Source organism: Onychostruthus taczanowskii, unplaced genomic scaffold (assembly GCF_017590055.1).
Source record: "Onychostruthus taczanowskii isolate IOZ18803 unplaced genomic scaffold, ASM1759005v1 scaffold64, whole genome shotgun sequence".
In the NCBI taxonomy this organism is placed as follows: Eukaryota; Metazoa; Chordata; class Aves; order Passeriformes; family Passeridae; genus Onychostruthus; species Onychostruthus taczanowskii.
In genome coordinates this window covers 22,679-37,799 of record NW_024504122.1, presented here as the reverse complement: position 1 = coordinate 37,799, position 15,121 = coordinate 22,679, and the positions used below count along the sequence as shown (strand labels likewise).

General features: G+C 40.3%; 1 protein-coding gene across 1 annotated transcript in view; it reads right to left on the bottom strand.

Annotated features, from left to right (window-relative positions):
* Positions 1 to 13,931, bottom strand: part of MED13L (mediator complex subunit 13L) — a 94,161-nt gene extending 80,230 nt beyond the window's left edge. Inside the window, exons 1-4 of the mRNA XM_041420490.1 lie at positions 13,769 to 13,931; positions 13,314 to 13,337; positions 6,637 to 6,721; positions 2,232 to 2,315 (exon numbers count right to left, since the gene is read on the bottom strand). Coding sequence (XP_041276424.1) covers positions 2,232 to 2,315; positions 6,637 to 6,721; positions 13,314 to 13,337; positions 13,769 to 13,931 — 356 coding nt within the window. The remainder of the gene's footprint in view (positions 1 to 2,231; positions 2,316 to 6,636; positions 6,722 to 13,313; positions 13,338 to 13,768) is intronic.
* Positions 13,932 to 15,121: the final 1,190 nt, after the last annotated feature.

The following is a 15,121-nucleotide window of genomic DNA, read 5'->3' as shown; positions in this document are numbered from 1 at the left end:
CAGTTGGCCTCTTTTTCCTGCAAGTATTCCTTATTGCTTTATCTAGAACAAGCTGCTGCTTAGACCAAGAGCTTCACAAAGAATTTATCTGGAATTAACATGAATCAATTTGTGAAGATAGCTTTTTGTGCTATGCTGAGAAAGCTTAAAAGATTAAATAAAAGGTGTCTGGACAGATTAGTCCCCAAAGCCTCCTTCTACTTGTTGCTACTGTCCACAATTGACTTTACTGTCCATTTTTGCAGTCTTTACTGCAATCTTTCAGGAAGATTAGTTAATTTAATGTCATATTTATAGCAAAAAAAAAAAAATTTAACCTGAAACAACAGAAAACCTATTTCACATTAGGCATAGTTATTATTGCTAAATAAACACTTCTGAAATGGTGCATATCCAAAGGATCTATAGTGACAAGAACTTCATAAAAATAAACAGAGAAACCAACACCCACCCCAACCAACAACAAACATTATCTTCTCCAAAGCAGGAGTGCACCCTCCAACCCTAAATCCTCAGTGTCAGATTTATATATGGAATACTTTAAACACAAACTCAGTTTAACATGAACTCAGGTTTTGTGACATCTTCCAGGCCAGCTTTCTTTATGTGCAGACTGCACTTCTGTTTACAAACACAATTATCCCTTACAGAAGTCTCACTATGCAGGTTGATCTGTGTTACACACATGTAAATCAGACACAGGACTTACTAATCTGTCAGGATTCTAAGGTGATATTACCTCCCACGCCAGTGCTGCTGCTGTTTTTGACAGACATCATCTACTGTATCAGATGCTTAATTTATTAAATTGATACACACCAGGAACAGGCACGAGACTCACAAGCACATTTAATCTGAGCACTCAGGCTGCAATGATGTGGATAAAACAAACAGCTTTTGCTGAAAGGAGCTACCTCTCTTTTCCAGAAACTGGAATTGACCCCTACTTACGTCACTTAAGGGAATTAATCTTGCAGAAAATTAAGCTGATGTTGGTATGACCAGAAAAGCAGCAGGGAAAACACAAGGGAGAAAGGTGGCTATGCACAGCCAGAACAGGGGAAGGTAGGAAAAACCTGGACCTTTCCATGGCTCTTTGCCATTAGATCAATGTGAAATCAAAGGTTACACACGCACAGCGTCAGCCACAAAGTAAACAGTAACAAAACAGGTAACTCCAGGCTACATTAACACTTTCGGGTTTTAGAAAGCAGACAAATCCATGGTTAATTCCTGCATTCTCTCAATACCAAATGCGGTTTGTAAGCAGCTGCTTTGCACCAAGTTTACTACTGAAGGAAGCCAATGATTTGCAGCATTGCACTGTCACATTTCTGCAGCTAAACCTTGCAGTGAGATCACGATGAGAGGGAAAAGACAGGTCTGATGTGCAGGATGATTTCCACCTGTCCCCACCCTGCCATCAGACGCTGTGTGACTGCAGCTGTGCTGGATGGATGAAGAAGTTGCCACCCCACTTCATCTCCACTGCTCATTACCTTCAAATCTCCCAGCATAACTGCATGTTTAGTCACTTCCTAACCCAGTTCTGTCAAAATGATTCCCGTTAGAAAATCTGTGTTTCAGCTTAACTCAGATTATTTTTGACAGAACTTGTTTAGCGGATGACTATAAATGCAAGTACCAGAAGATCTGAGAACATTGTAACCTTTAGAGCTCGAGAGGAAATAGCGAGCAGCGGAGCCAGCTACCCCTGTTCCATAGCTGTGTTGCTGTGGGAGAAGCACATTAATCACTCCTATAGGTCTGATCTGTCAGCCTGCCTGAGCAGGGAAAGCCGTGTACCGAGGGTGGCATCTTTAAGGAAAATAAATCAGGAAAATCATAGACGACTTATTTTACTGCTTAAAATGTCAGGCTGAGGTTTAGTGTCCAGAAATTAAAATAATTCGTTGTCACTGTCTGCAATGCTGTTGTATAATGAGAGAAAAAGGCAGATGCTGCTCAAAAGATATTAGTAAATGTGACATTTCTGTGGAGCTAATGGATAAATACCAACCTCGCCTAATCTTATCTTAAATTATCATAACAAGGCCTGAAAACTTACTTAATTACTTTCTATGTATTACTGATGTGAACACGCTGTCTGTGTTTTTACTTGTTACATGGCAAAAGAAGCGGGAAAACTACCACCAAAATTCAGCATCCAATTACCATCCCACAATCCACAACACTGACAGGAGCAGGACTTGATGTGGAGATCTCCTTACCTTTTATTAACTGGCTTCTCATCCTTGTCATAGGGCCGTATGAACCATTTCCCAATTCTTACGAAGTTTTTATCCATCAGGCATCTAGAAAACAATTACAGCAACAATTACTAGTTACAACTTACAGCGTAATTAAAGGGAGTCTTTGAAGACAGTGACTCTGAGGGATTAGGCAGCTGAATTTCAATCAGACTGAAATAAGTTTGTAGGTCTTGTGTTCCACTTTTTGTTTTCCCACATCAGTCACAGAAAATCCCTGCCCCATGTCATGATGTTGTCACTGTTGCTGAACTTCACACAAGCATTTTCCCCTCACCTTTGCCACAATCTTTCCACTCTGTGCTACTCTTTTTGCTGACTGATCCCTTATTCTACTTTTCACACTCCTCTTCTTGAACAAAGGCCATTCATTAGTACTGATTCTTTTCTACGAAGTCTTTCAGATCTCAGACAATAAAGAACATGCATTGCCTTGTTTTTGACACATAATGGCACAGTATAGGAATGACAGAAAATTGCACTAAGGAAATATTAACAAGGATTCCATTTTCCCTTCACACGATCCCCAGCATGATTTCAGGTGCTGAAACTCCCACAATTACTGCTTCCTCTGTCAGAAACCTCACTTTATCAAATATACTCCCACATCACCAAAATTAGAGCAATAAGTTCCATTTTCTGTGGTCCCTTTGAAAGTCCAGTTTCTTTTTAGAAACTGCATATTCCTCTTAAAAAAAAAAACCCAACAGTGAGGACTCAAAGTGATCAATACCCAATTTAAATGGACAAGTTCGGGAGTGCCTGGTGCCTTTCTAGGTCCACCTGTGCAGATGAATCACAGGAGCAATTTGCCAACCCTGAGTATGCCTCATACATTAAACATGTACTCGCTGCCCAAGGGACCACACACAGAAATTCATAATTAAGGCATATTTTTCAGTAAGGTAAACAATATGCTTCCAAAATTCTGTAAAACTGGTTATTTGTTGCTAGTGGTTTATATATCATTATAAGTAATATGCAAGCCTTGCCCATACATTTCACATCTATTCAGTATTTTTTATTTAGATGAAAAAACTGGATTTTTCCTCTCTTCTAAGTTTTCCAATAGTTTATTTCTAGAGCAGCTGCTAGAGATTAGCCAAAACAAAGGGAAAAAAAAATCTAAAAATCACATGAAACTTTCTGGGCAAGTACATTCTGCAAGGTTCAAAAAAGCTGTGTGATCTACACTTCAAAAGCATACCTAGAAGACACAGGAAATGGACAACTGACAATGTAAATACTAATATGCTCCTAATTTTTCTCTATAAACTTGGCAGGAATTTCTAAAGTTAAAGCTGAAGAAAATTCTACCAGCACTTTCTCAATTAAAGCAAAAATAATCAATTTCAGTTGAATAACCAATGTCTTAAACTGAATATGAAAGCTAAGGCAGCAGAGATCTAAAGACATTAGTAGAAGTGGGGAAAAAAAAGCTTCAGCAACTATTTCCCTAGGAAATACTTGCTATCAGAGAGTCTGTCAGTGCCAGCATGTTTTATACAAACAAAGGAAAGTCTGTGAAGTTTACATCAGATCCCTAAAGAAAATAATCTGTAGTAGCAAAAAAATGTAATAAACTCTTCCCATCACACACACTCCAATGCCACACCGCTGTGTCTCACCACAGCAGGTTTAACTGCCTCAAGCTAATGCTGCTTTCCTAGAAAAAAAGTCTTCATGGGAAGATTTGTCCTTAAAAATCAGTCAACCCTCCATGCTAAACTAAATCACGGGTTATTTAAGGAATAATCCCATATAAAATCAGAGCCATGCCTGCAGCAGCACAATCTCAGATGCGGCCGGGTGGGCAGTTAACAACAGTATGGTTATTTTTGCTGTACAAGCACTAAAGGTAACTAGTCTTTCACAGTGAGCTGTAACAATGGACTTGCGATAAAAATACCCCCTAATATACGGTCATAAAAAGCAGTTAGTTCATGATATAAGGACACGAAACACTCTGCAGGTCCTGGCTTCTCTCTCTCCTCAGGGCTGGGTGATCCCTCCCTCAGCAGTGCAGCTGTTCCAGCACTTCACTGGCACCTGACCTCCTATATTTCTGGTTTTTCCATGAAAAAATGACCTGTCAAGGGCACACCAATCGTTACGAAACAACACTGTAATATTTTGAGTACTCATCCCTCAAATCTTGTAAAGTTTTCTATACTGCCAATTAACATAAACTGAGCATTAGCATGGGTATGGGGGGGGGGGGGGGGGGGGGTTAGAAGGAAAAAAAATTATTAAACCCCACCATCAGTTGTGTAAAGGCCCTTTTTCCTGCCTTTGCCAGGGTCAGGTAAAAGTTGTCCCCACAGGTCCCTCGGGCTCCTCCATGAGGGGCCGCTCCCCCCTCACGGCTCCTCCTCCCGCCATTTCCTTCCCGCCACGGCCGATCCCCCTCAGCCTCCAGCAAAAAAAAAACCACGAAATAAACCCCAAACCCTGCAAAACCGCAACCGCCGGCACCACCCGGCACGGATGGGCCAGAAACGGATTCGAGCCTTCTGCTGTATTAATGGGGCTTTTCCTAAACACCGGGTAAAATAGGGCTTTAAAGTTTGAAGTGCTATTTAATAAAGCCTGCACACATGTTGCTATTACTTTAAATGAAGTAATAATTATGTTAAGTTCAGATTTGGTACAGCACACCAATTAAAAAAAAAGACATAAAAAGTGAATAACTTGAATTAAATTCAACTATGAAAATGTAAAAATTGTAGTCAGCAGAGGAGCAAGAAGATGCTCATGTCCAAGGCTGGGACTGCAGCAGGAGTTGTATCAGCTTATCATTGTATGAATCATATCAGTTTATCATGACATTAATCACATCATCTTATCGCAACATATATCATCTTATCACAACATTAACAGTATCATATTATCACAACATGAATCATATGAGCTTATCGTAACATGAATTGTCTCAGTTTCTCAGGACGTGACCTGAGGTGTGTTCACCAACTACTGCTGGAAGAAAAAGACTTTCCAGTCACAGCTGGATAGAACAGTTCTTCTGACTCTGCCAAATAATTTCAATTAAATTATATATTAAGAAAATTAAATTTATTTCACAAGTTTAAAGGGGTCCAAAGAATAAAATTAGCCACTTTACACTTAAAAGTCAACTGGCTGGGTACCACAGATTAATAAACACCTATCAAATTAATTTTCCATTTTATATTATAAAGCTGCAAAAGAACTAATGAACATCCTAGACTTGGAATTTAATTTTTATGCTTTCGTTCATTCTAAGTAGCCCACAACTTTTATAAAAATCCCCTGAAGAGACTGATAGGATAGAAAACAGGGAATACAACAACTAATCCTTGTCCCCACGGATATGCACACAGGTAACTCGGTCACCCCATGGAAATACAGCCTCAGGAACATAATGCAAACCTCATTACCAGTAAATCTACATCAAAGCAAACAGGACACTAAATGAGACAAGATGAAAGTGTTCTCCATTTGCTTATTTTCTGTAAGAAAAAATATCCAAGGCTGTATTCTACAAAATTACTGCAACACAAAGGTGCACTCTAATTTGTTGTTGTTGTTATTATTATTATTGTTATTATTATTATAACCTCAGAGAAAGTGGGAATAGTCTAATAACGTTTAATTGTAAGAAGATATCCAAATTTGTAAGAACTAGAATGTAATACAGGAGGGTAATGATGACCTGAAGAACTGTAGAAACAGAATAAAATTGTATAGCACAAGATACCATGTCCCACTCAATGGGCCTAGAGAACAAGATAATCTTCAGTAATCTTAAAAAGTGATAGCTGGATTAAGAAAAAAAAAGGGCATAAGTGTATTAACTAATCACAGAATAACTGCAGTCAAGTAATATATATATATATTAAAAATATATATGGCTCATCAGAGCAAGGAACTGTTAAACTTCACCCTAAATATTGTGCACAAATGTAGTCAAATTTTAACATTCACACAACCAGGATAATTGAGAGAAGAGAGTTAAGAGCTTTTAAGATATGTATAATTTAACCTCATCAAGGCACTGAAGGTCAGATACAATTACACTCACTAAGCACTTTAAGAAGGTGAAAACTCTCCCTTCTTTGCTTTTAAAACAACTCCTTAGCAAAAATCCGAGCAGAAATACATATCAACATTATTGTTTGTATGAGTTTAATTCGTTTGCACAGCATTTTATGATGAATGACCAGAGTCAATGACTTAAGAGATCCATCTCTATTCTGTTCTCTTGGACTCAAGGTCTAACTCTAAAAAATGTAGTTCAAGATCCATAATAATATAATTGCTCTGTAGGTATTCTGTATGATTTTAAGTATTAAAATGAACTAATTGAGAGCACTAGAGCTTTTCTTACCTTTCCAGAAGATTATGAATTGCTTTGAAGAGCAGGGTCCTACACTCATAGGAAAGTCCATTCTCCCAGAATCCTTCTTCCACCACTACAAAAACACAAAATGTCAATATGCTCAGAATAGGGATACACAAACATTTATCTAAAACATATCTTCAATAGCTTTAATTTTCAAAGTAGCATGTTTCATTAAACTATTTCAACTATTACCCATATCACCCAAGCAGCTTTAATCTTTACTTGCCGAAGACGCAGCCTTTGAATTAAAGAAAAAAAAAAAAAAAAAGGCAAACACAAAAGCATAAAAGCAAACCCATTTGTTTGTAACATTCCGTATTCAAGTACAGGGGTGAGGAATGCACGATCATTCTTTGCCACCACTGCTGAGAGATCCTTTAAAACTTAACCACAGATGCCGACAATCAAGAAACAAAGTGAATCATTAAAGGTGTAAAATCAATTTACATATTGAAACAACATGAAACAACTCCCCTGAACCTCTCGCTGTCGCACTCAAGTGCAATTCCTCCATTGTACTGACTTCAACTATTGCAGTTTTAAGCAATACACAGCAGATTTTATACCAAAATAAAAACTGTACACTCAGTACTGAACTGCAGAGATTTCACAGTTTAAAACAGTAAGTCTAATTATCTCTCAGAGTAGAGTGCAGCCTGAATTAGTCACCTGAAGGACAGACAACCCTCAGAAATATCTGCTGTCCTTACTCATGGCTTTTGGGTGCTAAAACTACCAGGAGTAGCACTATTTCTGGTATGCCCGATTCTAAATCTTACTCAGCCAGAAGACGCAGAGTGAAAACAGATGATAAAACAACTTTTTCAAGGAGTAAGAATTCGCTAATTGTCTGAGTTCTGTCATTTCAATTTCACAGGAGTAGTCGGCAGATCTTTAAAAGTGCAAACATAAAATTCTACTGCACCTTAGCGCTGAATACTTCACACCCCTCCCTGGCCAATTTGCAGGACGAGACCTCCCAGCAGCGCGTCTGTCGCACAGAGATGATTATCTCAGCATAGTTTACAACCACGTTTAAAGGCAAGCTTCTAAGGAGTTAGTGCTCCATGGAAAATACTAATATTGTCAGCAGCCTTCAAAGCCTCGAGCCACTGTTCGGCTGCTTCTCCAGGAGCTGTAATTCACACACTCAGACAATAAAAGGCGTATTTTTTGCATGTGCAATGTTGTGATATGTTAATGTCGGTAACAGAGCCCCCCTCTCTGTGCAGAATGGAAAAGCCGGGTGTTGGTACCTAAAATCACCTTATCGGACAGCACAGGACTTGCCGGGAGAATGGAGACACAGACCTGTGCCCCTGGGCACAAGCAGCGGCCAAGGAGCTTTTCCTCAGAAGCCACTGCAGGCCCTGTAGTGCTTGCAAGCCCTCCCTGACTCGAGGATGTAATGGGCCACGGCTATTTACTGCACAGAACTCGGCTTTCATGGGTAAAACACTGTGCTTGAGGGACTCAAAACCCCCGTGCATGGCCAGAACTATTGATGTGTAAATTCTCAACAGCTCAGAGCTACTGGAGCCCCAGAAGCTGCAAGGCAGGTTGAGTCCTGCACTTTAAAATTTCATAATCCTCAAATATGTGAAAATCTAGAGATTAGTTACACTATGAGAGATCACACCTGCATGAAAATTCAGTATTTAAATTTAAAAAATCAATTTTTTGGGCAACATAATGAAGTTGACAGAACCTGTAAAAGTCAAAATAAATTCACTCTTACACAGCAGTGAGCTCTTGTGCAGTTTCACCCTGTCCTAGGCTGTACTGCCGGTATTGCCCCTGCTTTAGGAACTTCATTCAAAATAGGAGAGACAAGAATCAAGTCTGATTTTACAGGAAAGTTCCCACCACCAGTTCTGAAGTTCTCAATCCTAACTCCCTACCTACTCCCAGGTATACACAGCAGACTAACAGGACCCTGTCACAGTTTACATAATCTCTCAGAACTATTTTCTGCAAGTACAATTTTGCCATTTCAGAAGAATTCAGATCAGATCATTCTGCTTCACTGCTACACTGAATGTAATATTGTGTAGAGTTGGGATAATTTTAATCCAGAATTCTTTTGTGTCTGGACATCACCTGTATTCTTTTTCCCTGCTCAGTTTCCCTGGGCTACCCCAGCCTGTTATTCCTCCACAATCCCAGACATGAAAGCACTACACATCCCAGCAGGAGGGATTGGATGAGGGAATGGAAACTGGCAGCACACCCCCTCCCTACCCACCACCACACCTGCATCCATGGCTGTCCTGCACTCAGCAGAGGAAATGGTTGGGAGGAGGGTGTCCAAAATCCTAGGAAAAGCAATGTGAACCTTGCAGCCAAGTCCCGAGGGTCAAGTGTGCCATGTGGTTAGACTGGCTGAGGAGCAGCAGTGGAGTGGGACAGGGAAAAGGGGAAAATCTGGAGTGATATCAACCCTCAATATTGCAATTTTCCAAACTGCCTTTCTTAGCACACAGAATTCACATAAATTATATATGAAAAGCAAATAAAATTACTTCCCTATTAAATTTAACTCTATCATAAGACATTGCCATAACCATTTTCCTATAATAAATAATGCCTTTAATTCCCATATATATTAAAGCACTATACTTACTGTAATTATCTTTAATGGTTTTTTATCCTACTAAAAAAGTACATCTTACAATTAAGAGCATGTACATATGTCTGATGCCATAAAAATGAGGAGAAAAAATTAGAAGTGCAGCATTTCACTTCCTCTCAGCTCTTTGGCTCCCTGATCCAGACTCCACAAGAAACGTGTTGAAATGACTGGAGCAAGTTACAACTTCAGGATGCGTATGGTGACCAATAAAAAAGCTTGGCTAAACACTAGAAGTTAAACTATCCCTATAAATTCCAAAGTTCCTGACAGTTATAATTTAACTAGATTTTCGATTTTGAAGAATATTTTAAATTCCTTATCGCAAATTGAAGCCTAGGAAATAGTCTCTCTCTACATGATGATTTCTAATGCTTTTAGCACTCAAATGTTCAGCTCCAGCCCCCCTCAGCTTTCCCATACTCCTGATAGCATTTCCAGGCACAGCCAGCAGAACACAGGTGCTGTGCGGGTTCCAAAACTTGGGAACACCTCTGGCCTGTCCTGGAGGCATTTCTCTTTAGACCCAACAAATGCAACACTGAACAACAGGTGTGAAAGGCACCTTCCAGAACAGAGAACTTCTAGGGGAACAATCGAGGACAGATGGAATGTTTTAGTGAGACAAAGCCCAACAGAGCACAAACTACATTTTCCTCCCTTAAGTCAGAGCAGAGGACAAGAGTTTGGAGAGGCAGCAAAGCAGAGGGGACAAACTGTGGGTCACTGCTTGGGCCATAGGGAGACAGACAGCTCATCCTCTTCTCACTGCCCTGCAACAGAGGGACAACTTCACCACGTCATTTCTCACCAAAAGAAGCAACTGCTTTCCTGTAGTTATGTTTTGGGGTTTTTATTATTTTTTTGTTTTGTTTTGTTTTTTTTTTTTTTTTTTAATGAAATCATCTCCCAAAATAAACCACCAAGTTTATTAATATTCTGTCTCTAAAAATCTGGATTCTCAGGAAAAAAACTATCAAGAATAGCAGAAAATCCAAAACAAGAAAAATGTGTATCTGACACTTATAATGGATTACAGTGGAAGTGTTAATCTCACTGCTGGTGTTCAAACAGAATGGGAATTAATCAACAGCCTTCATATATAAAGTTTTTATGCATTTGTTATGATTTTGTTTTCATAGGTTCAAAAAATGAATAAAATGTTTGTGCTGATTTTTATGTTTGTTCTTGCAGATCCGATGGTATAAGAATGAAAGGCAACTACAACAATTTAGACTTACACGGGAAATTTATAATTTAAACACACATTAATGAGCAGATTAGTTGGCTTGGGATGTTTTTTATTTTCAAGTCAGAGATATTAAGGTCTTCAAAGTGTCCAACGATTTTTATGAAGCCAGCCATGTTCTCAAAAAAAAAGATCCATTATAAAAATTTCAAGGAGAGAAGTCACAGCAAAATATCAAAGCAAATACTTCAATAATTTTAGGTCTCCCAGCAGAGATACTGTAAAGATAATAAGATCTCTGTTCTGCTTCAGTGGCCAAACTGACATATTTTACTTAAAAGAAATATAGGAAGGAAGGAGAGGAGGCAAGTCAAGGCTGTGTCGGCGCTGCAGAGACAGTTATACCTTTAAGAAATCCAGCCACCCACATTTTAATAATTCAGGTCACACTGCCGTGTGCAGTTTAAAAGCAGAATTAGTTTCAAAGAATACATATTTCCTCAGAGCTATGTTACATATTTCCTTTTAATGTATCATATTGCAGCAACAGCTGAAATGAACGTCTAGACATCAAAAACAAGGCTTTATTCCCACCTACTGCTTTTTTACCTCAGGCATCAGAGCTAATGAAACCCATTATCCAGAACACTGCCCTCAGTTACCACATTGGCCACTGCAAATATGAAAAAACACTCTGGGACAGCACCAGTTATTCAGCCATTAAAATTACTGAAAATCAATTTCTTGCTGCACACTGCAGAAATACTGATAGATTAAAGCAGGACACACGGGACAAGGAGATTACTTCCAGGGAAGATTACTATGTCAAACTGCTGAGGACAGGGACTTACTCAGCTCCTCAAGATTCACATTCAGAGCAGCACATGCTCTGTCCTAGCCTTTGATATTTTGCCTCCTCGTTGCCATGAAGTATGAAGGATGTGAGGATTTTTCAATGTTTTAAAAACACATGACTAAACAACTCCAACACAATCAGACATAAAATTACTAAAAGCAAGCATTTAATTTTTCATCTGTATTTTTATTAGCGTACTCTTAAAACAATATTTCAAAAACCAACGAGCATTTTGAAGCATCATTTCTCCTAAAAAATTGAGTTAAGAGAGTAACAACACAATGCAGTGGTACATTAATTCTGAAAAACTACATTATACCCATAAAAATCCAATTAAAGACAACGCCATTGATCGATCATTGCTATACTGCCATTGATCACCTTGTAAAATCTGCGTTTGAAGTCATTAGTGATTAAATTGACTTATTACTAAATCAGATTCAACCCACTTAGAGATCTAATTTCCTTGTGCTGGTTATGATCGTAGGGAAATTGTGCTGCTCACTTGTACAGGCCTGAGAATCCATCTTGGCTCCCTTCCCCAAGTCAGCTCATCACAAAATGAACCAAAACAGTGCAAATGCTCCCCAGAATGATTCATTTGTGTTCTCCCATTTCCAAACACAGGGAATATTTACTGGACACGCACAGAAGCATTTCCAATCCATATCCTCCCAAGGTATTCTTAAGAGCTTCCAGGAAAATCAGAATATTAATGGAGACCATGGCTGGAGATTGCTGCTCAGGCACGGCCCAAGTTTGCATCTCAATGCACCGCAATTTTCGATATAAAAACCAACACTTGCAAGCAGAGTTGACTATGAAACTAAAATTGTTGCACTTCAGAAGGATAAATAAAACCTTCAAAGGCAACAGCTGTTGAATATCACAGGAATACTCCGAGGCTTTAATTGTTGCGCATTGAAACAGAAATTAGCATAATAGCTATTTATTGAAAAACAGATGGTAGGTAACTATCTGCACTTAGATTGTGTTAGCACTACTTGAAGTAATACTTTTATCGCTTCCTCAATCCCAGTAGGTACAGAGTTGTTTTTTATAAAATACACATTAAATGTTACATCCTCTCCCTGGCCCACACACTCACATTCCTGAGCTCCCGCACAGCCTCTCCTGCCTCTCACCGGAGCACACCACAGCCAGATCTTCACAGGGAAGGTTTCTCAGCAGCTTGGTTAACCAAAATTATTATCTATGAAATCAGAACGAGCATTTCTGTGCAATTACAGCTCGAGTCTGCTCTCTCTGTAGGAATGCAGATGAGCTGTACAGAGAGCTGAGCTGCTCGCTCCCGAGACAGGACAGATTCCCAATCAAACCATGGATTTGCCGTGTGGTTTTTGTTTTGAATGCTTTCTACAATCACCAGAAAGAGCAAAAGGAACAGAAATAAGACACAATTTTGTGTGTTTACACAGTTTCCCAAAGCAAAGCAGGAAGTTGTATGCAATGGGAAACCTGCTCTCGCATGCCAGAAAATCCCTCCAATCCCTGATTTACGCTGCCTCATTTGTCCCACCATGTGTTTGTGCTAAGCAGGCTTATTTCCAAGGCACTTTATATTTCTTTGCAGAGGTATTTCCTATAAATGAAAAGCACAACCTGACCATAGTGAAAAGGCACTAAAGGTTTGGGGAGATTTTCACCATCTTTTCCTAAAATGTACCAGGCTAAGGATACCAATAGAAAACAAGTATTTTTTTAACTTTACTCCTTGGAGTTTCTAGAATTTCCTCTCACATTTCTGAACTTTTCATTTTCTATTACATCATCAGCTCTTTAGAATAAAGACACTAAAGGTATTTTGTCAGAAAGCAACATAAAAGCAACCCAAAAAACTTTGAAGGAAAATACAATTTTCAAAAGTATATTATGCTTTCCTAATCCCAGAAAGAACCTGTACTCTCCAAACCTCTTCTTTCCCCTCCAATTCTCCCGTTTTCTTCATTTCTATTTCCAGTGCCCACCTGGGCCTTGCCGCCAGTGTGACCCTCAATTCCACACATCAGCTGCAACCCCCACTTCTGCCTTTTGATCTCCCCAGGTTCAAAGAATATGGAATTCCTGCAGTGCCTGTGCAGCAGGAAGATCTTCCTCAGCACATCAATGCGATGAGGAGGACTTGTATTTTTCCTCTCTAAACACAACTGGTGTTTACTAGCGCTGATGGGACACTGACTGCATTCCCTGTTCCCAGAGCTCTGCTGGAGGTAACGGAATGTACCAGGGCAGCGAGTCTCCCTCCGGAGAAATCAGAGCGAGTTCAGCCATCCCCGAGTAACACAGAGCTTGTTCTGAGGAAAAATGCCGTCCCTATTAATCCCTACTTGGAAAGCGAAAGGAACCCGGAGTCTTCCCTCACTCCCCAAGAATGCAGGACGTCAGTGCTGGAGCACAGCTCAGGCCGGAGCGCGGCACCGGCCTGAGCTCTGCCGGCACGGCTTTGCCTCAGAAACGCCCGCCCGGCTCCGGACCGGCCATTCCGCCCAGACTCTGCAATCCCGTGCCGTTCCCAATCCCACCCCGCCCTCCGGCCGTGCCTCCCGGTGATCCACCCCCACATCCCCAGGGAGCTCAGGCGGCATGCCGGGGCGAGGGGACATGGCGGTGCCCGCAGCGCCCGCCATGGGGCCGCTTCCCGCCGCCGTCCGGGGGCAGCGCGGCCCCGGCCCGAGGGGCACGGCCGGGCCCGGCATGAGTCTCCGTCCCCATCCCGCAGCAAGGCAGCCCGGGCAGCGTTCCTCGCTGCTTCACGACTGCTGCGTGCCACAGCCTTTAATCGATATGTCAGGATGACAGCTGGAGGAAAGACGAGATCTCCAACACATCCAAGGAGACATTTATGGAGAAATCCCGGGTATAACGTGCCCAGTCTCCCCAGGCCCCGGAGCTCCGCTTCCACCCAGCTGGGCTCTGCTTTGCGCAACAAGAACTGCTGGTATTTCCACCTCAGCTGTACGCTGACTTAACCAAGTCAACATTTGGGTTTCCATCAGTTCAAATTTAAGTTTACCCTTCTGCATAAAAATTCAGAGTTGTGCTTATTTTTCCTCAGCTCACATTTGGTTTTGGTCCTGTATCACTATTTGCAGCCCCCAGGCTCCTATTTTCTTCCCTTTTTTCCCCCCCCCAACCTAATATTGGGGGGGGGAACCAACCTAATGTTATAGAAATAACAACTTTCATTAGAAAATCTGATTTTCCTTAACTTACTTGTAATACTATGTTGTGAGAAAACAAGATCTGGATTTAAGAAAGGAATACAGGAAGTATTTTTAGAGCAGTTTCCGGTGTTAAATACACATCATGTTCCCCACACAAAATAGCCAAAGGTTGTATGTGTGAGCTACAACACTAATTCCACTATACATGGAACATAACAGATAAGTTCTCCTTCATGTTACTGTTTGAAAATAGGAAAATATGTGAATAAATATATATTTTTCTAGGTTGTACATACTTTCAAACTAATGTTTTAAAGCTTATTTTACTACTTCTTTTCCTACCTCCCTGCTGGAATTCATTATATTTTACACAGGAATAAACAACAAAATTGACTTTTCAATTTGTGTACTTAAAACCTTGCAGCAGCAAAAGCTGAAGGACGCAAAAAAAACCAAACCCCAACCAACAATCCCCAAAAATACAAAAGTAAGAGTTAGCAGCAGGCAACCCCAAATTTAATATTCCTGGCAGGTTGCTTGAGTAGCAAAGTTAAGCAAAGTTCCCTTCCAATCCAAACCATAGCATGATCCAATTAAAGGTCTTTCCAAAC